Source organism: Polistes canadensis, unplaced genomic scaffold, assembly GCF_001313835.1.
Source record: "Polistes canadensis isolate GaletaPanama2010 unplaced genomic scaffold, ASM131383v1 scaffold_64, whole genome shotgun sequence".
NCBI lineage: Eukaryota > Metazoa > Arthropoda > Insecta > Hymenoptera > Vespidae > Polistes > Polistes canadensis.
The window spans coordinates 559725-586191 of NW_014569611.1; the positions used below are offsets into that span (position 1 = coordinate 559725).

The 26467-nt window shown below is 28.7% G+C and overlaps 1 protein-coding gene across 3 annotated transcripts in view; it reads right to left on the minus strand.

Annotated features, from left to right (window-relative positions):
- Window positions 1-26467, minus strand: part of LOC106786063 (cysteine-rich motor neuron 1 protein) — a 264734-nt gene that overhangs the window by 89281 nt on the left and 148986 nt on the right. For 2 of the 3 annotated variants that reach the window (XM_014747066.1, XM_014747067.1), the window contains one exon: window positions 513-542. The exons of the other annotated variant lie outside the window; for it this stretch is intronic. In XM_014747066.1, the coding sequence (XP_014602552.1) occupies window positions 513-542 (30 nt within the window). The remainder of the gene's footprint in view (window positions 1-512; window positions 543-26467) is intronic. 3 annotated transcript variants of the gene reach the window in all.

Sequence of the window (26467 nt, forward strand, 5' to 3'; positions counted from 1 at the left end):
CGAAACAATTTTTGGACGTGTAACGACCAAAACTTAATTTAAAATCAGTTAAGCAAGAGTACACGTATAGTATGTCAGTAAGTTTATGATAGTGAAAGAGAAGATAGTATAAAGTTTATACTCAAGATCATAAAAATATTTGCTCTGGTAAAAAGAAGTCGTTAAGTAGAAAAGTTTGAGTTTAAAACGACCTTTTCTAGAATGAAAATACATCAATAAAAGATCAATTTATTTTTAAATTTCGAATTACAAAGAAACATATACCCAAATACCTAAATATTTCATTATTCGCAATTGAATACACAGATAGGAATTATAAATAGCAGATATATTTAAATATGATTAATTATTTATTAATCAACGAGATTGTAAATACGTGCGATAAATCAAAGCTTTGGTTTCGCGTTGAATAAAATATTTTCATTCATTCTATTTTATATGTGCAACGTGTACAAAGGTATCTTATCAAACAACAAATTAATTTAAAAATATAATATCGATGTTTGACTTACGATTGATAGGTGTGCTTGGAGTTGCAGTTACTGAAAAAAAGAAACAAATCGGGAGATTAGATAAGCAAAATGTTAAACGATTATTATATTAAATGTTTCATTGATCGTAATTTTAATTATTTGTCTCCTAATATTTTCTCTATACTTTTATAAATATATTATTTTTATTTTAAAGTATGTCCAATGCCGATTAAAAGTATTATAGTATTGGCATAAATTAAATTCAATTTTGTAATAACTTCAATAGATCTGTAAAAAATAAGATTCTTTATCAAACATTTTTGTGAATTATATACATATGTTTCCAGTTAAAAATATAAAAGTATAATTTTAAAGTAATAAAATGAAAAATAAGTGTTGAGAAATTGTTGGGACTTTATACGTTTTTGAATATTTTATATTTGATTGTATACCATTTTAATTTCCATGATTAATAACATACGTAAAATTAACATTCGTAAAATATATTTGATGAAAAAAAATTCATTAAAAAAATCGTATCTCATACATATTTCCAAACGATGTTGATATATCTCTATATCAAAATACATCATTTCAAATATATAACACATCGTATAAATGTGTAGAAAGATTTTAATAAAAAAATCTTTTTTGTTCAATTAAATTGAATTAAATCGTTGATATCGACTATATCAGGTTAGTAGCAGTGAAATAAAAAAAATCTTGAATTGAGAGTCTCGAAGAAAGATAGATAAAGAGAGAGAGATAGTGAGAATGAAAAGAGAAAGATTGAAAAGAATTGCGAGTCTTTGTATAATTTTCTTTGCTTTTTTTCTTTTTTTTTTTTTTTCTTGTGGGTGAGTACGAATCGTATTACACGAGAGGGAGATCTCTTCTTCTTCTTCTTCTTCTTCTTCTTCTTCTTCTTCTTCTTCCTCCTCTTTCTTTTTTTCCTCTTGAACCTTTCAAGACGTCGTTTCCTAATAAGCGAACCGTGTCGCGTCTACTTCCTTTCAGGTACAGCCAACCGTACGAGAGTACGAAGAAAAAAGAAGTGAGCGAGATGGAGAGTTGTAAATGCGCGACTAAAAAGGCGACACGAATCTTGGGAATAATAACGTTGGGACTTGTGAATGACGAAGATGACGTTATTTCGAAGAACGAAGAGTATCTCTTTCCCCACCCACACCCCCCCGTCCACCTCTCGCCTCATACCTCACTCCTTTCCACCACCAACTCTCTCTTTCTCTTACAATTCTTTTTCACAAAAGCATTTTTTTTATCAGGCAAATTTATCATAGAACACTTATAGCTCTACCTTTTTCTTCTCTTTCAAAATAAAAAAATTTCTCTTTCTTTTTTTTCCTGGTTTACTAATTATTATTTCTTTTTTTTTTTTTTTTTTTAATATAAATTAAAATTCTCTGTTTATTATTATAGAATTATGTATATAATAGAATGATCTGTGAATATGAATTAAATAATATCTGATGTTTAATTAAATTTCTGACTTTTCAGAGTTTTCTGAAAGAAAATATAAGAGATAATTATTTTTACTTTTGTTAAAAATTTATTATTATTATTAGTAGAATTTTGTATGATAATTATATAGAGATAACGAACAATGATAATTTTTGTAATTGTACGTAATTAGATAGGAAGATTAAGAATTAATAATAGTTAAAGACTTGATGAAAAATAAGAACAAATTTCAAGGTTTCCTCGTTCTTATACTTTCTCTACGAGGCGAAGTAAACGAGCTTGTTTCTTTCGTAGTATACGCATATGTACATGTTAAAAGTGAAAGAAAGTCGGGTAGTTCGGTTCATTTTTGACCTACTTCGAAGATGCGAATAGTCTGTATCTCTTAGGAGGCTCTCGTTAACTAGGCTAGTTAAGGGTGAAAAGTGGAGCAGATTACTTTTCTGAGTTTCCTACACCCAGCTATTTCCTTCATCTCTTTTTCTTTCTTTCTTTCTTTTTCTTTCGATCCTCTTTTTTTCTTTTTTTTTTTTTTATAATCCCAATTCCTTACTTTAAATCTCTCGACGTAATCTTTTACTCGAGGCTTTTCCTTTTGAATTTTTCCACGTTTCAAAAAGACGAAAAGAATCCCTCTTTAATCTGACATTATTGTTAGAAAAGTGTAGAAATTTTCATAAAAACTTTTAAATCTAAGGATGGTAACCAACACGTCGATCGCGAAACGATTTTTGATTGATCATAACCAACGAAAAACAATTTCTGACACATTTCATATTGAACAAAATCCGTTAAAAAATAAAATTACAACTCTACAAACTGATTTAATCTTACAAGTCAAATAACTTGAGGATGATTTTTGGAAATACAATACATGAATCGTGTAAAGTATACCAATATCACCAAATATAGCAAATATAATATCTTTTTTTGTTTTATATCTATCACATATTTATGCGAATCATCTTTTTCATGTTTCAAATTCACAAAGACTAAACAACGTTCCCTACTTATTGATCCTCATATTAAAATTTCATTATCATTACCTTTGTGTCTGGATACACGCTAAATTATAAACGCTTGTTTGGAAACATGCAGGCGCAAATTTTCCACTAATTATATTATCAAAAAATAAAATTTAATCTATATTTTGTTTGTGACTACTACTCTTTTTAATTAATAAATAATAATAAATTATCGCTGTGGGGTTGGGGGTTAAATATCCCCTTTTTTCATTGTCACTTATTAGTACACGTGACACATGTTTGAAATGGCAAAATATTAATAAAAGTATCATAGATTGCGATACATTTTTACGACGAAAAAAATCGATCGCATATAAAATAAACATGGCCACCAACTACTCTAAATGAACGTATAGAAATATTATTTAGAATAGATAGATAGATAGATAGAGAAAGAGAAAATATTTTTACGCAATGTTAACACACTTGTGTATGTTATTTATTTGAAATTAAATATAAATTTTGTCTTTTTATTTGAACACTTTAACGCGTCCGTACGTATGACAATAATACTTTAGTTCAATTTTAAACACCACATGAACATGATGTCACCAACATTGATCCAATAATTTTCACTCAACACAAAGAATAATGTCCCCGAAAACATAGTGTTTATTATATTTGAAATATTCTTGTCAATGTAATCATTCGCAATGAAATATTTTAAACGAGACATCTCTTTACATCGAAATTAATGCTTCATTATACTTCGTACGTTATATTGTTATATCCAGTTACCAACTATTGTTTTTTTATATAATCGAAGCATGTAATTAATTTTTCGTTTTGTGTTTACGAGCTTTGCTTCGATATAAATCGTTGCGTATTGTATTTATCAGGGAACGTAAAATAAGATAGAAAATCAATGAGAAATCGATAAAAAATCTCTTCCCTTTCGCCCCCTCATCTCCTCACTCACTCTCTCTCTTTCTTTCTTTCTTTTACTCTCGTTATATTCCGATACGCTGATGTCGTTTTTCTTGTTTAACTTTTTTCCCTTTTTTTTCCCCCCATTGCCGATCGTTTCCGCGTCTCTTGTTTTCTCGTTACTCGCATCGGCTAACGCATATATTGTTCTTCATTTAAATCTAACGTTAATTACGAGCTCCGTGCGTTCCCCTTTTTTTCTGTGTGTTCCTTGTGTAAAAAGAATAATAAAAGGGAGAAAAAGAAAAAAAGGAACTAATAAACAGAAATAAATAAATAAAGAAAGAAAAGAAGAAAGAAAGAATATAGAATGGGAAAGGAAAAAAGAGAGAGGAAAAATTTAAATAACAAAAAATTAAAGAAAAAAAGAGTAATTTTTTAACGTCACAACCAAACCAACCAACCAAGCGAACCAACCAACCAACCAACCACCGTCGTTCAACTAATTTTCCCTTTTTTCGATCCACCTTTATTTTTCTCGGTCGTTCTTTAATTACCATCGTTTCTCGAATTGCTCTATTCTTAAGATTTACGCGTAGCGTCTTTTTTTTTAACGCTAAGGAATATCTTTATACTGTACTAACAATTTTTTTTACCTTGCTACAGTAAATGATCATTATGATTAAGTATAATTATAATTACTGTATGTTAATATATTGATTAAAAAAGGGACTTATCATCTCAATTATAAATCGTATTTTTAAAATTTTCTAGTCAGAACGATTCAATACATTGACCACCATTTTCTAGGTATTCTGCATAATGACTGGACATTTTATAGATTGACCGAAACTTGTTATGGGCATTTTGTATAATGTTATTTCAAATGATAATTCTATATACAGTGCTCGGTCATTTTGCAAACGAACATAAACATTACAAAAGAAAAAATCAGAAAATAGTGGATTTTTATATGAATCCTCATATTATATACAATAGTTTGACCTAACCTACAAATGAAATTGTCTCTCATCGTTTCTCGTTAAAAAAAGAAAGGAAAGAAAATTTCGTATCTTTTGCTATCGGGTGTCTCTATTATTTGTACTTTTTTTTTTTCACCAAGAGGGATGTTGATTTGAATTTAATGAATTGAATTATTTATTAAGTTTGTACCACACACACACACACACACACACACAACAGAGGTACCAAATCGTCCGAAAAGAAAATATACACGTATATGGTGGTGTGCATCATGTTGGTGGTACATTTCAGAGTGAGAGAATGTATTAAAATACTAAAATCCCTATTGATCGATCACGCGATTGAAATCATGTTATCATGTTACGAGATATCCCCGGTGAACAGTTCGATCGAAAATATTCGATCGGCGAGAATTTTGTTCGTTCCATTTCGGATTGAATTCTCGATTCCGCGACTGGATACGTCCAATCGAATTTTTCAACAGTACCGGCAAAATCTGATTTTGTAAAATCCTAGTGTCGGTCGAATTTATTGATTGGAATAAACATCGTTTTTATTTTCGTTTTTTTCTTTTTTTTTTTACATTCCTCGACCTTCCTTTCTGTCTTTTTTCTTCCTTTATTATTCTTTTATTCTGTGTTTAATCAATCGCATTCCACTTTGAAAACATGACGTTGATTATTATTGGCGATTCATTTATCGACGATATATTTCTATTTCTTTTTTTTTTTTTAATGTTTTAACACTATACCACCTACCGACACTTTACATATACTTATTCCTAATATAGAATGATATTTCAGCCAATTGGATAGTGAAGAAAATATTTTCTATTATTTTCTAAATGAATAATGTACATTTTTAATGCGTTTCTATCGAAGTTTTTTACCACATTTATAAAAAATTCAGAACGTAGTCATTTAACTTTACGTGGTAATAAATTTAGTGTTAAAATTCAATCAGATCATTATTTTACGTACAGAATTTTATTGAAATTTGTAATAAAGTATTATTCAAAATGTGTTCATTATTTTTCTTTTCAAAATGATTCCAAACCGATGGCCAATTGTAAATTATGACGATATTCCTCGTATAAATTCGATGCATTTAAAGTCATCATCACATTTGCCTTTTTCATACGCTTAAACAAGCTCGCGAGCGTTGATTACATGCTTCTTCTCTAATTAAGCTTAATCGTCTTTTACGGAAAAACACTTTCCCCTATCTCTCCTTCTTCTTTCTCTTTTCCCCTCTCATTTCCATCAACATTTTCACTATAATTCTCCTCTCTAACCCCCCGCCCGCCCCCTCCTTCAAAGTTTTCCTTCTGTACGCTTTTTCGCGTTCACAGACCGTAAATAATACGTGTTTCGCCGTTTCTCCGTCGCAGTTTCTCATCGTACCTTTACTCACAACCAACTCTTACCAGAACATCTTCCCTTTTGCTGTAAGAACCGTCAGTTGCATTTCGACGAGAGATATTCCCCTTCACAGACCGCTCGTGAATTTCTTCTTCGCGATTTCTTCATAATATTCTTTTTTTCTCTCTCTCTCTCTCTCTCTCTCTGTCTATCTCACCCTATCTTTCTCTTACTATCTTTTTAAAGTAAAGCTAAAGAGGAAGGAGGTACTTTGAACGAAAGATTTTGCCTCTTTCCTTTTACCACTTTTTTCTTTATCCACCATACAGTGAATTTTTTTTTATTTTCCTCACTCTTTCTCTCTCTCTCTCTTTTTTTTTATTTCTTGTTCTCTTATTCACTATCTTTTTACCTGATCCATCTCTTTTCGTTGCTCTGTCTCGCCTTTATATCCAACTTCCGTCGAAAGAACGATTTTACGTCATGGATTTACGAGGCTAATAAATCACCGCTAATATTTTCGAATCCTCTCGAAAGTACTTGCGAAATACTTTTTCTTCTCCCCCTTTTCTCCTTTTCCTTATCCTTCCCCTTCTCTTATTTTTCTTTATTTCTTTCCTTACCGATTTATTTTACATCTTTTTATAGTTCACTTATATTTCACTATACTATTGTAAGTTCGAAATATTTGCGATACAGAATGATGCTATTCTGTGATAAAAAAATCTTCAAATAATTTTTACGAAAATGTAAAACCAATCGAACAATCTTCTTCTCTGTTAGAAGAATGTTTGCTTTGTGTGTTGTACTTTAGAAATTTTTCTATTTAGTTTATTCTTCTGACACGTACATGTAGTATGTAATCTATGTATGTTGATTGGAGTTCTTTTAAACTACAATAGTTATAAATTTTTGAAAGTGTAACAAGAGAAAAAGAATGCAACTTCGATTTGCTTAAAGTTACTTTATGCTAAATAAAATCTTTCTTTCTTTATTTCTCTTTTCTTTTCTTTTAAGAAGATGAACTTGTGTTGGGGGTTTGTAGTAAAAAATTTCTTTGTAGGACGTTCAGTCTGATAGATACGAGTAATTTGCACATACACGAGTGTCTATATTCTTTCTAAAAGGGGTACTAGAGGAATGAGAAAAACGTGGAAGTGTATAGAGGGAGATAAAAGAGAGAAAGAGAGAATGAAAAGGGTGGAGAAAAACAGAAGCGAGCTCGAATTTCTCCAATGAAACAAATCGAATACCAAGGGTTTCTTTAAATCACTTTATGGCAAACAAATCGTCGTGGTTTCGAACAAAGGTAAGAAAGAAAAAGTATCTATAATAAAACTCGGTGTACGTGTATATGTGTGTTTGTATTTGCGCGTGTGTGCGCGCGCGCGCATGAAATAGAAATAAATGGAAAAATGATCAGAAAGCTTTTAAATTTGTCTATACGTCTATCAATATGATATAGAAATAACAATAGTTTTGCTTTTTTACAATTTATTGTTTTATTATACACAGAATAATAATAATGAAATAATGATACCGAACGTATACGTTATATACATTTTTTTTCGTATTATTTACCTTGAATTAATTAAACCCATTCATAACCAAATCAGATTTTCTGATTAATTAAATTTTTTAACTGATATTGTTATCTACAAAATTTGATTACACAATTATCGCTCTCCTTTAAACCTCCACAGTACCGTGCGTGATTTCGAAGTAACGTATCGTTACATGGAAATTTGTTTCTGTTTAATTTAATTTCTCACTCCAACCACCGTTTCCCAAATGCAGTGCACATTTTGTTTCATAATCTTTTTTTGGTAATCGATAAGATTTTTTTTTGTTTTTTTCTTTTTAAGGGATTATCGATTAAAGCTTGAAATATACAGGAGCGAATATATGAACGTAAAATATATTCGATTTTTTGTTTATTTTCATTTGATAGGTAGATCGTATAAATTTTTTTATAGTCAAAAGAAAAAAAAAGGAAGAACAAAAATATAATTATATTTAAAAATAGTATTCGGGCTATATACAATAGAATTAAGATCATTCAAAAAAAAACATGCAGATATAATATAATTATAAGTTAAATTTCTCTCATAGAGAGAGAGATTTTCTTCGAAATTATTCGAAAAATATTCGAGATTACGAGAAAGTCAGGAATTATGTCTTAGCAAGTTATTTTGCAATTAGCGAAGCAACCGAGATTTTAATGGATTGCCGAGGGTCTCGGTTATGTTATTTGCTCATTATACGCCCGAAAATAGACGACTCTGACGGTGTTTGCATATTATAATATATGTAAATTTCTAAGTCTCTGAAGAAGAAGGTCTAGGTAACGTAACATTCATTCATTCATTCGTTCACTCGTACATTCGTACATTTCGCTCGCATTTACACATTCTAGGTTTTGATAAAATATTTGATTTAACGAGCTTTCCTTAGATTCATTTCTTATGATCTGAGAAAAAGTCCCAGAGTATACTATGATGAAAAGGTGTGGATCATGGAAACGAAAAAAAAAAGAGAAAACGATAGAGAAAGATAAATAGATAGATAGATAGATAGATAGATAGATAGATAGATAGATAGATAGATAGATAGATAGATAGATAGATAAAATATAGGTACAAGAGAGAGAGAGAGAAAAACATAGTGAGAATTTTGCAAAATTTCATATTGAAGATGGTATGTAAAAGCAACAACGTGTTTTTTATCTTTTTCTATTACGAAGTTCTCTTATGTAAATCTTTCCGGTGAAATTGAAATAGGTTCATTTTACTCCCGACATAATGGACTTTTTTTTTTTTTGAACTCGAACTTGTTTTCTATGCTCACTGACACGCAATGATTTCTATGAAAGATCACTTCTCCCATTGGAAGAAGTGCTTTTTCTATAAAGAAAATTTTTTCCATAAGTAATCCACACATGTAAAATCATTACTTATTATTATGTACTCGTCATAAGTAGGTAATAGTGATAGTAATACAATAATTTGATAAATTAATATAACACAAAAGGATAAATAATTATTCACGTATTTTCTATTGAAATGATAATTCATTGCGAATGAAATAATGTGATTTGTAAGAGTCACGAAATCACGATTGGGACGCATTTGATTTTCCGAAATATTTATCGCGAAAATTGTGAAGTACTGTTAAATAACTCAATAGTTTTGGCTCGTTCACAATGATCAGGTATTATACGATACTCGTATACAAGAGATGGAAAAAATAAATGGTGTATGATGATAACATTAAAAAAAAAAAAAATTGGAAAAGAGAGAGAAAGAGAGAAAGGAAAAAGAAAAAAAAAATGAATGGGGCGATCCGGGAGCATACAATTTCGAGATTTCCAGGGAAAAATGTTTATCTCTCCAATCCTCGTAGAACCCTCTTGAAATCTGCTCGACGAATTTCGAGGCAGACCTTTCAAGTGACTCTCAAAACTCTTTATCTCTTTTCTGTTTATCTCTGTCTCTTTCTCTCTCACTCAAAATTCCGAACCAAGCCGAACAGAGAAGCCCGTTAGGGCTTCGGTTTTTATCGACGTATTCTTGATTCATTTTTGAATTAGACTGTGTTCGAGTTAACATCTCTTTCTCTCTCTCTCTTTCTCTATTAATAGGTGTTTGTCTCATGCCCGAAGATTGTTCTTCACGAACGAAACCTTCGATAACAGGCGTATTGAAATTGACGGCCATTTCCGTTTTCCACAGAATTGGATCCGATATTTTCTCATTCGTTACGAAACCAAGATCTTTTAAAAATAACTAGAACAAACGATCGTTCTCTTATCTTCATTCTTTTTCATCGTGAATTTATACAATTAAGATATTTTATTCTGTTGTTTAAGTCAGAGAAGCATAAAGTTTCTGTAGAATTTAACATGAAATAGCAAATTTTATAAATGAAAAAAAAAAAACAATTTCTTGTTAAATAAAAAATTATTAAAATAAAACTTAGATAAAATAAAGTATATTGCAATTGATACAAAAAGTAAATAGATTTTATATAGAAAGATAAAAAACTGATAGTTAAAAGTGTTCAAATTGGAAATATTATAATTTATGTCGATTAATAGTTGCGAAATAAGCTTGTTTAGTTTTTCTATAATAGCTTTTCTTTTTTCTCTCTCTCTTTCATACACACACACACACACACATATGCGTAGGCATGATATTGAATCGATATTTCATTTTTTGAAGAATGACGATGTAAAGAGTTGTAAACACGTGTACACACTTAAGTCTAACATGTGTAGGATGATGTGCATTTCTCTTTCTTATGTTGTCGGTCGATAAAAAAACACCATTAACGTTTATCGTTACGATGATAAAAATTCTACGCTATTAAAATCTTTTCATTTATATATGTTGCGCTTACGAAGCTTTCAACGACTCATCAACGCGCGTGTAACGGTTTATTATATTCATTGAAATACATTGTTTCATCGTGAATTTCTTCTGATGATCTTAATTGTTATGAATCGATGGTCATCATTATGAGAACAAGAGAGAGAGAAAAAAGGATTTAAATAATTTGATTTATCAAAAATGTTAACTATTATAATTAGATAATATTTTTATATTCTAAATAATAAAAAATAATTATTTAAATTGAATAAAAAGAATATTTGCGTCCTCGCGTCTTGTGAGATTAGTTTAAGAATAATTTTTTTAATTAAAAATTGAACACGCAAGTAAAAGGAAGCGCGTTAACAAGAGTTTAAATTCCCTTTAGGAAAAGAAATCTGAAACGTTGAAAGAAAGAAATAAAGAAAGAGAGAATGCATCGTTTTAGTAGTCGCTTTCTGTTAATCCCTTTTCACTCGTTTCCTAATTCTGCCTGCTTTTCCTGACAATCCGTTGGCATTCCCATTGCGTTCTTATCCGGATAAACGCGTCAGGAAAAAGTTTATTCGTCCGCAATCAAACTACTATTTTCTTTTTTCTTTTTCTCTTCATATCTTTCTCTTCCTCTCTATCCCTTTTATTCTTTATTATTTTCTTCTCTCTTTTTCCCCCATCTTTTCTCCCACCCTCTCTCTCTCTCTCTCTCTCTCTCTCTCTCTCTCTCTCTCTCTTTATCTTTATCTTACTTACTTTCGTTGATGATAAAACGTCACCTCTCCTAGCTTCAACGAATTTTTAATCCTATCCTAGTAATATCTGCTTATCCTTCTGAGGAGTGAAACGAGTCAAGCGTAAATCGAGTTTCCCGTTATATCGTAATCCTTTTACGAGACTCCCCTTTAGTTCGCGAATAAAATTACTACGAAAGAATTAAAATTTGAGAAATAAAAAGAAAAAAAAAACACGATAAATCTCATTCCAATCGATCATATTCATACGAATTTACAGTGCGAGTGTATTCTAGTTAAAATCGTACATTGTTACGTTTATTAAATTTTTAATTGAATATTATTATTGATACAGTGTGTTTAGTCTAAAGAAAAATTTATAATTAATACACGAGTATATCTTAATTTTACATTTAATGAATTTAATATGTGAATAGTAAATTGACTCTTGTTGTCCTCTACGAAAGTCAGTTCAAATTCTTCTATTGATTGTTGTTTATATGACTTTCCGAAGGCTACATATATTTTTATAATGAAAATAATATTCGGAAAGTCATATAAACAACAATCGATAGAAGAACTTTCATAGAGAACAATGTCAGTTTATTGTTGGATTTCGAAGAGGACGGTACGTCGAACTTATATTCCGTGCTTTTAGGTTACAATATACATTTCCTTCGATTAATTTACAATCATTTGAGGTATGTCTAATATTTTAATATACTCTACTAATATTTAACATTTTGTATAAATTAAAATACATTTTTGTTTTAACGTTTTTGACCAGTGATGACTTTGAGTTACAAAATTTTTATCTAATAAAATATCAGATCGAAATTGTTTAATATTCGAAATATATTAATAGATATATACTTTTTAAATAAATGTACTTTGTATTATTCTTATTTTATTATGTTATTTTTTCGATAAACTAGACAGAAAAATTGGTACAATAGTCAAATGCAAAACCTTAATTATCTCAAAATATAACGTTTTAAATATTGAAAAAAATTCTTCTTTTTCCGTTAATTATTCATGACAACATAGTAGTTAAAAATAAAAAGAAATAGACAATTACAAGACAAACCAAATCGTTAGCAATAAGAACAACAATGTAATAGCTCGATAAAAGAAAATTAAATTTTTCAATGCGAGGGGTATTTTCGCTTTTTATTATACAACGCGTTTTACGTAAAATCAGATTATATGAAAACAGTTGCCGCAATATTTTTTACGCGTTATAAAAATTTGGAAATAATTACTTTCATCTATATTTAATGCTTTTGAGGAAATAAAAAATATTATAAAAGGAATACAGAAAAAAATATAATCAAAAGGATAGATTATTCGGTGGAAAATATTAATGAGCAAACGAGGAAGAGTATTAGATGATATAGATTTCGGTGATACAATTGGTAAAGCTTTTAATCGAAATCTGTTATGAGGAAACTGATAATTTTCTACTAGCTGATATTCGAAATCGTTTTTCCTGGATTTATTTCTACCTCGTATAAATCATACAGTCTGTCTCAGTGAACCATGATCCGTCCAATCCAACGATGAATACATAATCTTCTCATCTCTACCTCGCTGCAATGTTCAAGAGACATCTCTCTCTCTCTCTTTCTCTCTCTCTTTCTCTCTCTCTTTCTCTCTTTCTCAATGACTTCTCTTGAAAATATATACCAGTTTATGAACGTTTGCATAACGCACGAATACGATGTAATATAACATTATTATATGGAATATGAAAGCTCTCTATTGACAAAAAGATTTAAGTCAGTCGAATAAACGAATAATTATCGAGAAATAAATTTCGTTATTAATCGACGTTAATTGTTTAATATGTATGACAAATAACTTGGTTTTGATTGACGATGTCGAACGATTTAAATATCTAGTAGATATTGTCATCATTTATCGTTCCTTTATTATTTCTACATTTCGTTCATTTTTTTTCTCTTTCTCCCGTGAAATATTTAATAATTTAATTTTAATATTCATTATATTCTAATTTGTTAACTATAATATTGCTACAATATTTTTTACTAATAGATACTCGATTTTCTTTTTCCCTCTTATAAAATATTTTCTCGCTACGACTTTTCTTTTTTAAACTATTTTCAGTATATTTTACACAGTTCACAGAAGTACGTACCTATTATTAATTTTTTTTTTAAGTAATCGATCCGGTTATTCATACATTTGCATTTCTTGATATAGCAAATGAGTTTATACTGAGAAAAGAATCGTGGTATTTAATGTTTTCATTAGATAAGCTTGGAGACCGTACTTTCTTAGGTTTGTTAATTATAATTATCTTTGCATTGATGAGCGATAATTATTTCTATTCGTTATTTTTTACCCTTTTGTATCTCGTAAATTTTTTGTGACATTTTTTAAATTTATGCTCAACGCTTTCGCTAGCCTTTTTTTTATTTAAAAAGCATAATGTATTAAAAAATATACATTTTTTAGATTTTATTTTCTGGATTTAATCGTATTGGATTTTGAGCAACAAGTATGCAACGTAAAATTCACAATTAAACACATAATACCTGAATGCTCAAAGCTAAACGATCTCCAAGCAAAGCACCAAATAACCAACCAACTAGAACAAATATTTTCCTCTACGCAGCACAGAAAAAATATACTTGAATTTATTAAAATAAAATATTCAATTTTTAGACAGAGAAATATATATAATTTTTTGCAGCAACAAGAATTGTAACACAATTATTTTAATTATATAATTGTAGAACAAATTTTTAATGAGTAGGCAGTTGCTGAAATTTTAAATAAGGAAATTAAAAAAACATGGACAAAAAAATTTAGTTATTTTTATATAATTCTTAATTTTCATTTACTGAATCTATATTCTTTAATTTTTTTTATAGTACTAGAACTATTGTGCTAGGTCGGTCTTCTTTGTCTGAATTTTTTAAATGCTTAAGTATATTCGCGAGATACGACGTTTTAAAGGATCTTTCTTTAAAAAGTTCTTTAATATGTAACAGGATATCAGTGAGAGTAAGGGAATGTCTCTTGTATAATTTACGACACTAGGGAAAATGTTTAAATTGTTAATTGTCGTATGGAAAAAAAATTAAAAGTGATAGTTTCAATTTTATTAAAATTTATAGTTGGTTACAATTTTGTTCAGAGATATTTTTTATAGTGGTGTTTCGTTTCGCAAATTACCATGACAAATTTCGCTTTTCGTTATCTGTATGTATTATCTTGAAACGTTTTTCAAACTATTTGCGGATAATAATCCGGAAATGGGTTTAGTATTTGGATATGAAAGTATTGTAAGAAGTTGAGAAGAAGCTTTTGAAAAGCTAAGTTGAGGATTCGAGATTGAATTTTCTACTACTAGAGCTTGATATTGATTAATAGCTTTATGTTTACTTTGAAACTGAATATTTGAAATACTTGTTTCATTATTTGTTATGCGCCTGTAATATTTGATATTAATTTCTATTCATTTTCTTTTCAATGATATAAATAAGGGACGATTTCTCTTAATATTTAAAATCCAAGACATTTTTTTAAATTATGTTGAATTATTGAATTTTCTTTTAACTGGACGATTTAAACGTGGTGTATCATTTAAATCGAAATTATCAGGACGAAAATTTGAATATTAATTTTGACCGTAGACTTTCTTTAACACAAATCTTTTTACCGTAAACAATGCATAATTTTATTCTTAATTTTATTTTATCTAGCATTGCATTATTACTTTTACGGTCATAAAAAAAGGAAAATAGACAATCTATGGGACGTTTGAATGGGGAGGATTCCTATGTTTATAAGAATAAGCTTTTTTTTTCTTCTTTTAGTCAGCATCTTTTATCTTTTTGTTTTTTGTCAAATTAGTTCTCGTAGGATCGCTAAAAAACTTCTTGAAACCCGTAAAAAAAAGAGTAAGGACAATTATGCTTGAGTTTCCTTTTTTTAAATATTAAATAAGGTCTTGTTTTACGTGACACTGTAATTATGGGGTACTCGATACTAACCGTGACGTCAATGTTGCGGTCCCCTTGATGAAGGAAACTAACGTATGTGGCCTGAGAAAAAAAAAGGTTGAGTACCCCTGACCTAATCGAATATTTATGATATTTTTGGTATGTCCTCGGGTTAGATGTACAGTCCTTTTCTTCCCAGTCGTCCTCCGAGGGGAACAAGGGCAAGAGGAAGGGCTCGTTAACTCCGCCCATCCCTACTTTTGACCCTTTCAAGGTCTACAGAATAGGATCTTTGTGACATAGTCGTAAGATCTCTATATTTACGGTGGGCATACTTATATTCTACGATAACCTGTAGATAAAAAAAATATTTGAACGTTTACGTCAGTGCTTTAAATATGTTGATTGACACTTTGAAACATCTCAAATGTTTAAATAATTCAAATAATAATAAAAAATATTTACCAAAACTTTTCGAAGAAATTGCAAACATGCACAATTTACAGCATTGGATTAACAGACATTTTCTGAACTTTACATGCTAAATTTATAACTCGATATAGTATTCTACGCGTAGAAAAAAGAGTGTACTTTAATTTAATATAAAAATCATTAAAATCCGCTTACTATAAGTATAAAAAATATTTACCAAAACTTTTCAAAGAAATTGCAAAGATGCACAATTTACAGCATTGCATTCTCTGACATGTTTTGAAGTTTACATGCTAAATTTATAACTCGATATGGTATTCTACGCGTAGAAAAAAGAGTGCACTTTAATTTTTAATATAAAAATTATTAAGATCCCCTTGTTATAAGTATAAAAAATATTAAAAGTATATTCACACGGGAGCAAATCGCAATTAAATGTTAACTTGTAGAAAATGTATTGTTGAGTCAAAAATAGTAGGTGCTATTTAAAAAAATAAAGGTAGCTTTAAAAAACAATAAAAAAGAAATTTTTTATATATTACATTTATATTTTATATATTTATATAGTATATTCTTCTTATACACGTGTTACCATAGCCTTCTTACGCAGTATACTTATATACTCCAATTGTATTTTATATGTACTTATTAGCAGCCACTCGTAAAAACGTCTCATCTTGACGACAGCTCAACGTCGGATCTCAATGCTCATACTTATTGCCCTTTGTTATCCTTTATACTCATACATAAAATATTTTATTGATTTTTTTTCTTCTTCTATCTTATTTCAACATGTCAACTATATCAAAGTAAAATTGTAATATTATGCAAGTTCAATATTGCTCATATTCTAATCGCATTCTGTTACTTTAGATATTTGTTTTACTATTTTGTAATAATTATTTTATAGGGTATCGAAAACATGTGTATCTGAAATGTATATTTTAAAATAGATTAGATGATCAGTTATTCTATTATGTTAAATATTTATTAAACTTAAAACTTAAAATAATTTAGGTATTTTTAGTTAATCTTATTGTACCATGTCGTCGACGTGTTAGTATAATTAAATAATTTTGCACTCTCCTATGTTTTATATGTTATTCATATTTATTACATTCAATTCCTTAAAATATGTTCTTAAATTTGTTGAAAAAATTGTATTGAATGAAATCAATAATATGTGAAAGTAAAATTGAAAGATCATCCGGAACTCTGTTAAAAACTTGCATAAACACGAAGTTAAATTATTTTCTCTAAAAGACTAGCTTTTTATTCTCTTTTACTCTTACACTCGAGATTCCTGCATAATCGCACGCAATGTTTGTCGGTTGGATATTGTCGATGGTTTAGTCGAAGAAAAGATAGCGAAGAAAAAGGTTGAAAGTAAGAAAGAAAGAAATAAAAAAAAGGGGGAGGGAGTAAAAAACATTTTCGTTTCGGCAAATATTTGCGCCGCTTCGGAATCCCCCACCTCCTCTTACTCCCCCTATCCCACCCCCTCTCTTCCACCCTTCTAGTCTCACTTTATCTTTCTTTTTCTTTTTTGGTTACGCGCACAAGTTTGTATGTACTCGCGTGGAATGTTCGTTAGTTAGCACAGTGATAAAGTCGCATTCCATTCCAACGTACACTAAGATAATATCGGCACTACTCTGGGCCACTCAAAAAGATACCGACTATCTTTCGCGCAACTGGAATTTTGGTCGGCTAGGAAGAAATATGGGAAGAGAAAGAGATGGAAAATAAATTTGAAAACTTTTGCGAGTTGGTATTTTCGCGAGAAGATGAAATTATATATTATATATAAAATATGAATGAGAGATCCACAACAAAGTATCGAGAAGACATAGCAAACATTTTCTTTTTTTTAAGTTTTTTCTAACAAATATTATTCAACAACAGAGAAAACGACGAAGTAGAGAAATATTCGTGATACTTTAACGAATGTTTCTTCTTTCAAGAAGTCTTCAATCAATATAAGAATAAAAATGATTATTTTATAATACAAATTAGTAATTGTTAATTGCAATAACGAGAATTCGTTTATTTTGTAACTTGTTTAATTATTATATAATGTAGAAATATATTGTGTAACGTCTTTTTATTATATTTTATACTTTATTTCAATAAAATCAATTATTACTTCATATTAGAAATTATGAATTATTGTTACTATAATAATATTAATATATATTGCTATTATCCTATATAATTGTATTAGTTACTATATTATAGTTATATAACATATACATATACTAACAACAAGTAAATCTTTTTATCGATTATTTATGTTACTATGTTTTTGCTATACAATGTATCAGTATAAGATTATATTATACTATACTTTTATATTATAATTTTTAATATTTAAAAAATACTAATATATATTAAAATTAACAACTTGATATGAAATAACAATGAATCAAGTTATAATAGAATGAAGTAATATTCAATTTGAAAATATTGTGCCTTATTTATTTTCGAAATTTTCACAGACAGTATTATAATTAGCACAATTTTTTGTATTTAACAAAAAAATCATTATTAATCATTTCAAATCGTTAGAATATTTTCGATAATTAAACATCTCGATAACGAAAATGTTAATTATTTAAATGAAACGATAATGATTCCTCAACAGGTTCATTTTTTATTAATCAATCGATTCGTCTTTATTTTTATCATACAATTCATTTTTTAGATGTCTTAAGAACATTTTACTTTAACGTAACATTTAATCTTCGTATATACTTTCCTCATTCGATTCAACTTACCGAAGCACGTGCCACGAATACATTACAATCGTATTCCAATTTAGTCTGGCACTTTTCGACCCGGTATACGAAGTTCTCGCGTATGCGGTTCTTCTTCGCCATCACGATGGTTTAATTAAACGATTCTCTCCCCCGTTTTCCCTTCAATTGCCCCTAACCCCTTTCCCTCTCTTTTTCCTCCTAACCCTTGTTTCTTCCATCTCTTTCTCTTTTACTTTCTCTCATGATTCGACGTTCGGATATTCGGCATAATATAAGCTCTTGACTGAAAAACGCGAAATTCGTTTCTCGTTGTACGGATTTAAACGATTATCCCTTACCCGTTTACGCGTACACCACTTCCCCCCTCCACCCCCCATTAACAAAAACACCCACAAGTACACATACACACATTTTCTTTCTGTTTATCTCATTTTCATGTTCGTATTGGTACGTAAATTACATTTGAGTTATGCACAACGACGAATTTTCCGAGGATTTCAAAAAGGGTGGATGAACGATTTTAACGTTATAACGTGATAATATTATCCGTTTCGTCATCCAATCCCCTCTCCCGCCCACCCCATATACGTTTTATGGTTTAACGAGAAGTTCCCTCACGCGAGATCGGATTCGAAAAAGGGCTGTCGTTTAATTTGAAAATCGTAAAGAAATATATTATATTTGAAAAAACGCGTATGGGGATCTTCGACGGTCGTCCTGAGTATTTTCGATTTGTCTTTTCTTTTTTTTTCTTTTCTTTTTCTTGTGTGCAGGTCGAAAAGAGAAAGAAAAAGGGAGAGAAGAGAATCCCCGCCAAGTGATCGCAGTAAATCGTTCAACGATCTTCATCCATTTTCTTTATTTTAGTAAAAAAATATATTACTTAAAAGAGAAAATGAAACAAGAAAAATGAAAAAGAAACAACTACAGACAACGAAAGACCGAAGGAAGAACAGTTACAATTCATAACAATTCATAACAATTCATAACAGGAATCATGTTAATCTTCATTGTTACAAAATAATAGAATACATATTTAATTGTTAGTAATTGAACTCGTGTCTTTTCTATATTATCTTCTTTCGCCCTTACAATGTGGAAGTTTGGAAGATTAATTTCTTATAATCATGCAGAGTGAGAAAACGTGTGCACGTAAAGTGTAGATTATTTCATGACCGTATGAACACATACAAAGTTCAAAAAAAAAAAAACAAAAATTAAGAAGAATTAATGTTTTTTAAATATATTGTGTGTGGTTTTTAAAATTTGTAATTTCTTAATTTGATCAGAAAAGTATTTAAAGTTTTTTTGTTTTTTTTTCAAAGATTAGATTCAGCAGCAGAACAAGGTTATATACTGGACGTGCAAATAAAAACGTAAATTTTTATTGGGTCAATAGCAGCAGCTAAAAAATTTTAAAGCTTTCACCTTTTGGCAATTAATAAAGATAAAAAAAAACGAAACAACGAGTAAATAATTTAATAACTAAACAAAGATTCTATTAAAATGTTTAAAAATCAGAGAATATTAAAAAAAATTGATTTAATCGTATTGGCTTCTTTTTATCACAATTGATGATTTTCAAATGATAAAAGAATAAAAAATAAAATGAATTTTAGAATGAAAACACACATTAATTCTAAGAAAATTTGTATAAAAAAATGTATATTGAACAAGTCGATACTTTAATCCGAAATGTTAAAAATATTTTACACGTGACCCGATCGATCGTGACGTATGTAGCTATATATCTTAATGCAACGAGTAAGATTATCAGAAATGGAAATGCACGACGAATCGATTATAGTTGTGCTCTCGAACCGAATCGAATACGAGTTTTTAAACACGTCTCGTTGTCCAACGAATGGATAACGTAAATATATATATATATGCATGTACTTATTTATATACCAATATAAACAAACAATCTATATAACGTTAAGACACAAATTCTTCTAGTTAGATTTAGAAAAATCAAAACCTACGCAGAACAATCGATAGAAGACAAATATTTGCGTGGACGTAACTTCTCGTAAAATTATATTGATAGAGATAAATATATACATAGGGTGTTTTGTAATATTTTAGACCCACTTGAGGAATCGATAAAGAGAACGTAAAAACAATGAAAACAATTCATTTAAAAATATTTTATTCTATTTGTGAACTTATTTCAAAGTTACAGTCATTTTTGTTTTACAATAATAAAATTTAATATGTAAAATAAAATTGTAATATGTAATACTTTATCGAACACTCTTTGAAAGTAAATAAATAAATAAATAAATATTATATAATTTTTTTTTATACAATTAATATAATGAACTAATAATATATATATTTTATATTAATAGTAAGATAAAAGTTTCGATGTGTGATATTTGATATTGATCACATTTTGTGCGTAAAGAAATAAAATAAGAAGGATAGAAAAAAAATATATAAATGACAGGTTCGAACCACGACTAATGTAAAATAGACGAGACTATCTTTCAAAAGGAAGTTTCGCGTAGGTATAATCAGCTTTGCCTTCTGTTCGAACGAACGACGTCGACATCGAGATTTATCGAAATCCGGCGAGCACCGTGCTACGAGTTGTCGGAATCGTTTCTCGTCTCCTTCCCTTTTTTTTTTTCCTTTTTCACGACACGTACCATTCTTTTCTCTTATTTATTTTCTTTTGCCTTACTTTCTTACTTTATTTTCTTTTTTTTTGATACGGTCTTAGAGTGCAATGATTTAACATTGTTACGCAATGGGCAGTGCTAAGATAGAATCACGAAAGTGAAAGAAAGATAGAAGTAGTCATTGTATGCTTGATTTGAAACGGTCAACTATTGTAGATTGATCGCTAACTTCGATCGAGATTATCACGAATTAAAAAATGTACAAAAAAAGAAATATCGTCTTTTTTGATTTATCAAATATATAGTTCAAGAGATTCGAAGATTCTTGAATTTAAAAAAATAAGTAATAAAATGTATTTCACGTCGAAATGATTCATTCAATATCAATTTATCTTTTTAACTATTTATATTCTTAATTTTGTCTTTGATTAAACAAAATTTATGTAATCAGAAACGGATAAATACCAATTTTTAAATAGAAAAATTAATAATGAATTGAAAACTATCTATTTTTTACTATTTTTAATTAGAATTGATTATCATAGAACAAGATGTACTCCCTATATTTGGGCAAAACATTTAATTAAGACAAAAATAAATTTCGATATATTGTTATGCGATTTCAAAGTCAAACGATATTACAGAATATTAATGTTAAGTTAAGAACATACAAATTTAATTATCAAATTTCACCAAGTTTATTTTCTCGTTTTAATAAATACTATCTTCGATTCTGAATGATAAAATCTAATCAAACTTTGAGAAACGTTTTTTTTATTTTTCTGATTTATGCACAAAGTAGACTGTTTTATTTTTTAATTTTTTGATTATCAGAAAGTAACTTATCGTTACTATATCGCGTAATAATTTTAGTATAAATAAAAATTTAGAAAAATAAATGAATAATTAAATAAAACTTTGAAGCTTTTTAGTGTTAAGAAATTTATTGATCAACTCTGTATCTACGAAAACAATGGTTCTAATTAACTAATTATAAACTATGAACATTAATATTTCATTTTTATGGTACTTATAATATAGATCCCATAAAAAATAGCATGTAAATTTCGTTCGTTTAACTGTATTTCAATAACACGTCATTTTATTTAAACTTCAATTGATGTCAAAAATGTTAATGTCCTATAAAATAAAATATTTCCATGTATTATTTACTCTTTAAATCTATAATACACAAATATATATATTATATAAAAAGAGAGAGAGAAAAAAATCATATTTAATCAGAACGTTGTTATCATTTTAACATTTTTATTTCATTTTATTAACTTGTTTGTTTTTTTTCCCCGATTACATTTTTTATCAAAATTCTTGATATCCGTCACGATTGGTAAATATTTTTCGTTTATATATAAAAAAAAAAAAATACGCTGAGATTAAATTTTGATTCATTAAATAACGAATGAACGAGCGGATAAACGAACGAAAGGACGGACGTCAGCGTATTCCTATTTTATAATATAATCCAAAACTCTGGCTATACTTGTCGTTTAACGTTGCAATGGAGCGCGTGAATTCGATTTATAATTAACCAACGATTTTATTCCTTTAACAATGCATGATGTATTTTCCCTCCACCACCACCACCTCCACCTCAACCTCCCATCCCATCCCATCCCATTCCATATCCTCATTTCTCTTTTCTTTTTTATTATTCTCTCTTCGTAAACGATATGGAACACAAATTTATATCGTACAATTGTAAAATCGATTAACCGAATATTTCTTCCGATGAATTTTATAGTTATTGTTTGTTATATCGCGAGATATTGCGAACGCGCCAGAGGAAATTATTACAAGGATTATAAACCGTGCGAATTATATTTGCGAATAATCCAATGGCGGAAAATACTATGATAATACATAAATTTGTTTCATTATCCGTTGCCAACGCGATGGATCATCGAGATCGCTTGATTACGATAATAGAAAGTTGGAAATCATTTTAATTATGCATATTATATCCGCTTTAAAAAAAACTACAGATTTGGTGTAATTAAAAATGAAATATAATCAAATTTATGGTCGCCTTTTTCTTTGATATACAAAATAATATATATATAAATAAAGAAATTGTAATTATTAACTGTCAGAAACAATTTTGTGTTTAATATATAATAAAATATTATTATCTCATAAATTTGTAACGTTTACAACGAGCGTATGTATTTAGGTTATAAAGTAACAATTTATACATATAGTAATAATAATAATAATAATATACGTATTTTATACACATATATTTAATATTAATAATATATTATATGTTATCAATCGGTCATAAATGAAATATTAATATTTTCTATTTATAAATTATTATTATATATATATATATTTTTATATGCACGTTTATGTTTCGAATAATAAAATTCCAAAAATTTCATCAAAAAAAAATTCCATGTAAATATCGATCGTTGTTGAAAGCATGCAACGCGTAATGTTAAAAAATTACAATGCTCGCAGGTGTCCCGAAGAATTATGTATGTATATAAGTACGTAGAATGAGTGCGAATAGTTGGTAATGTTCGTTTGGAATGAGAAGAAGAAGAATTAGAGAAAGAGAAAGAGAAAAAAGGATAGACTGGTGGGTTTTCAGCTGAGTAAAGATTGACATCACTTCGATGTGCATTCCAAAACGTTGAATCAGAGAAGAAAGTGCTCGAGTTAATAGTCGATGATGAATAGATTTTAGTTAGACATACAAATATCACACATAACATACTCATATACATTATACTATAGTCAATTGAATTCGATTAATAATTAAGCCTCAAAATAATTCTGACGTATGTCTTTTGGTATGCGTTAAATAGATAGAAGGTTGATTCATCGTTTTGCAGAAAACATGAAAAAAAAAATGAAAAAAAAAGAAGAAATATTCATAAATACTTTATAGAAGTTTTTAATAGGATGTTCTTGTTAAAGAACTGAAAGTTTTATAATCGTGATTTCTTTTCATAACGAGGAAGAGATATATATATAGAAAGATCAAAAACAAATTTCGATGTCTCGTTTTTTTTTTTTTTAAATTGAAAGTTTTTTTTTTTTTTAATTTTTTATTTTATCTCTGTATACCTTCCAGTTTAATATATAAATCCAAAAAATTCATTTTTCATTTGAGATTTCAAGATCATTGACCTAGCTTCAAAAGGACTTTGAGTTCTTTGAACTTAAAAAAGCTTTGACCTGAGATTCTTTTCATACTTCTGTAAAAATCTCTTCTTTTAATATGTTTTCATCCCTTAATTTGCCATCTCTCTCTCTCTCATAATTTCTTTATTTCTGTCTTCACAATCAGTACAGTAATTTTAATTTAATAATTCAATTTATGTTCGGGCAGAAACGAACAGCGCGTCACGTTTAGTATTCCTTTTTTTTTTCTTGTTTTTCTTCTTCTTCTTCGTACCTTTTTTCATTTTTTTTTTTTTAACTCGGTAACAAGAAGTTGGCTTTTAAGGTGAACCGAGCGTAATCTTAGCTTCTTGAGAAGCAAAGGAAGGAGGGAGAAAGAGGAGGTGAATTACAAGTGAGACCTTTTCTTTTTATTTTCTACTTTCTTTTTTACAACTTTGAAGTTTTAGACGACTACGAGGAGGACGAGGACGAATACGAGGACGAGTACGAGGACGAGAACGAGGACGACGACATGGACGATTACTTGTGAGAAACCAAGCGTAAATCTGAGTGGTTAGTACCCTGCCATTAATCCGAACGTCAAGTCACGTCCGTGCTTGCACGTATAATCGTACGTGTAATGACACACTAGATGCATACACGCACGTCTCTTTTTTTTTTCCCTTCTTAAAATATTGAATTAATCCTTTTAAACCATGGCTTAACTCTCGTTACGATTTCCGATTCCGTTCCGAATTAGTTTAGAAATATTACTATTCGGGATATGAGAAATGTTGTGCTTTGATTTGATCCAAATTTTTCATGTGTGTTATTTAAAATGTTGAAAGAATTTAAAAATATAAATTATTTCGAGTATGTATTATTCTCATATGTATATAATATACGTTATGCGTGTATTGTTTAAGATACTGAAAAAGTAAAAAAAAAATATAATTATAATAAATTTCTTTACAACTTCTTTTATGTAACTTTAAAATTATATATAGTTATATACAGGATGGTAGACAAAAAGGATCCGAGATAAGTAAAATAATATTTAATTAACGTGGGTCTAATTAATATACAAAGTTTTTCCCAAATATGTTGGGCTAATTTCACGGTTAATTTCAGTACGCTAAAATAAGAAAAGAAGGTTCATATAATATAATCATATGACTGTTATGACCTTATTTCCAGATTACAGTCCTTTTTGTGTTATATGTTTTTTTTACATGATTTTTATAGGTCACTTGCAGTGCAGATTTATCGCAAATCTTTCCAATTGTTTATAAATGTCAGGTGTCCCTTTTGAATTTGCCAACAATTGTCCTAAATAATGTGACATAGTTCTTCAGTATTATTTACTAATGTACTATGTCTCTCCATAAATAAAAAATCAACAGATTGAAATCAGCTGATTGTACTGGCTAGTGAATTTGCCCTCCAAGAGTTATTTATTTATAATATTTGGGAATCTTTCATATAACTGTCAGTAAAGTTATATGAATAACTGGAAGAAAAAAGCAACTATAATTCAGAAAAAGGGTCATATGATTAGATGAATTTTTTCTCTTATTTCAACGTACTAAAATCATCCTTGAAAATATGTCTACATATTTTGAAACAATCTGTGGTATAAATATAAAATATAAAAATAAAATCTTACATAAAAAAATTTTATTAAGACAGTATAATATTAATATAAATAATATGTTATATAGAATTTTCATATTATATAATATTTTTGTATAAATTTAAATAAGAAATTTGTTATAGAGGAATGGGAATATAATAAACGATGAAATTGAGTATTATTTTCAGCAATGATTATCCATGATATTATGTATTTATAAGCGAAAAAAAATGAGATTGTAATATAAGTAAAGGAAACGCGATGAGACTAATATCATGTGACATTTGTTAACAATATAAATTTATAATTAACGCGAAAACTTCTCTCTCTCTCTCTTTCTCTGTCAATTATTTATTTTTTGATGAGAAGAAGATACATTTTTAATTAAGCTGTTTATCATCTTCTTTTATTCATAACTTAAAATAAAGATGTGAAGATCAAATTGCGAATTCTTCTTTTTTTTTTTTTCTACGTGCCATGTAATGCGACTCGCCGATGTCTGACCATATTCTTTCTTTTTCTCTTATTTCTTTTTTTTTTTTTTCTTTTTAAACGGGTTTACCTTCGATCATATCATGTTATTTTTTTTTTTCGATATAATTTTCAGATTTGTTGATATATATATA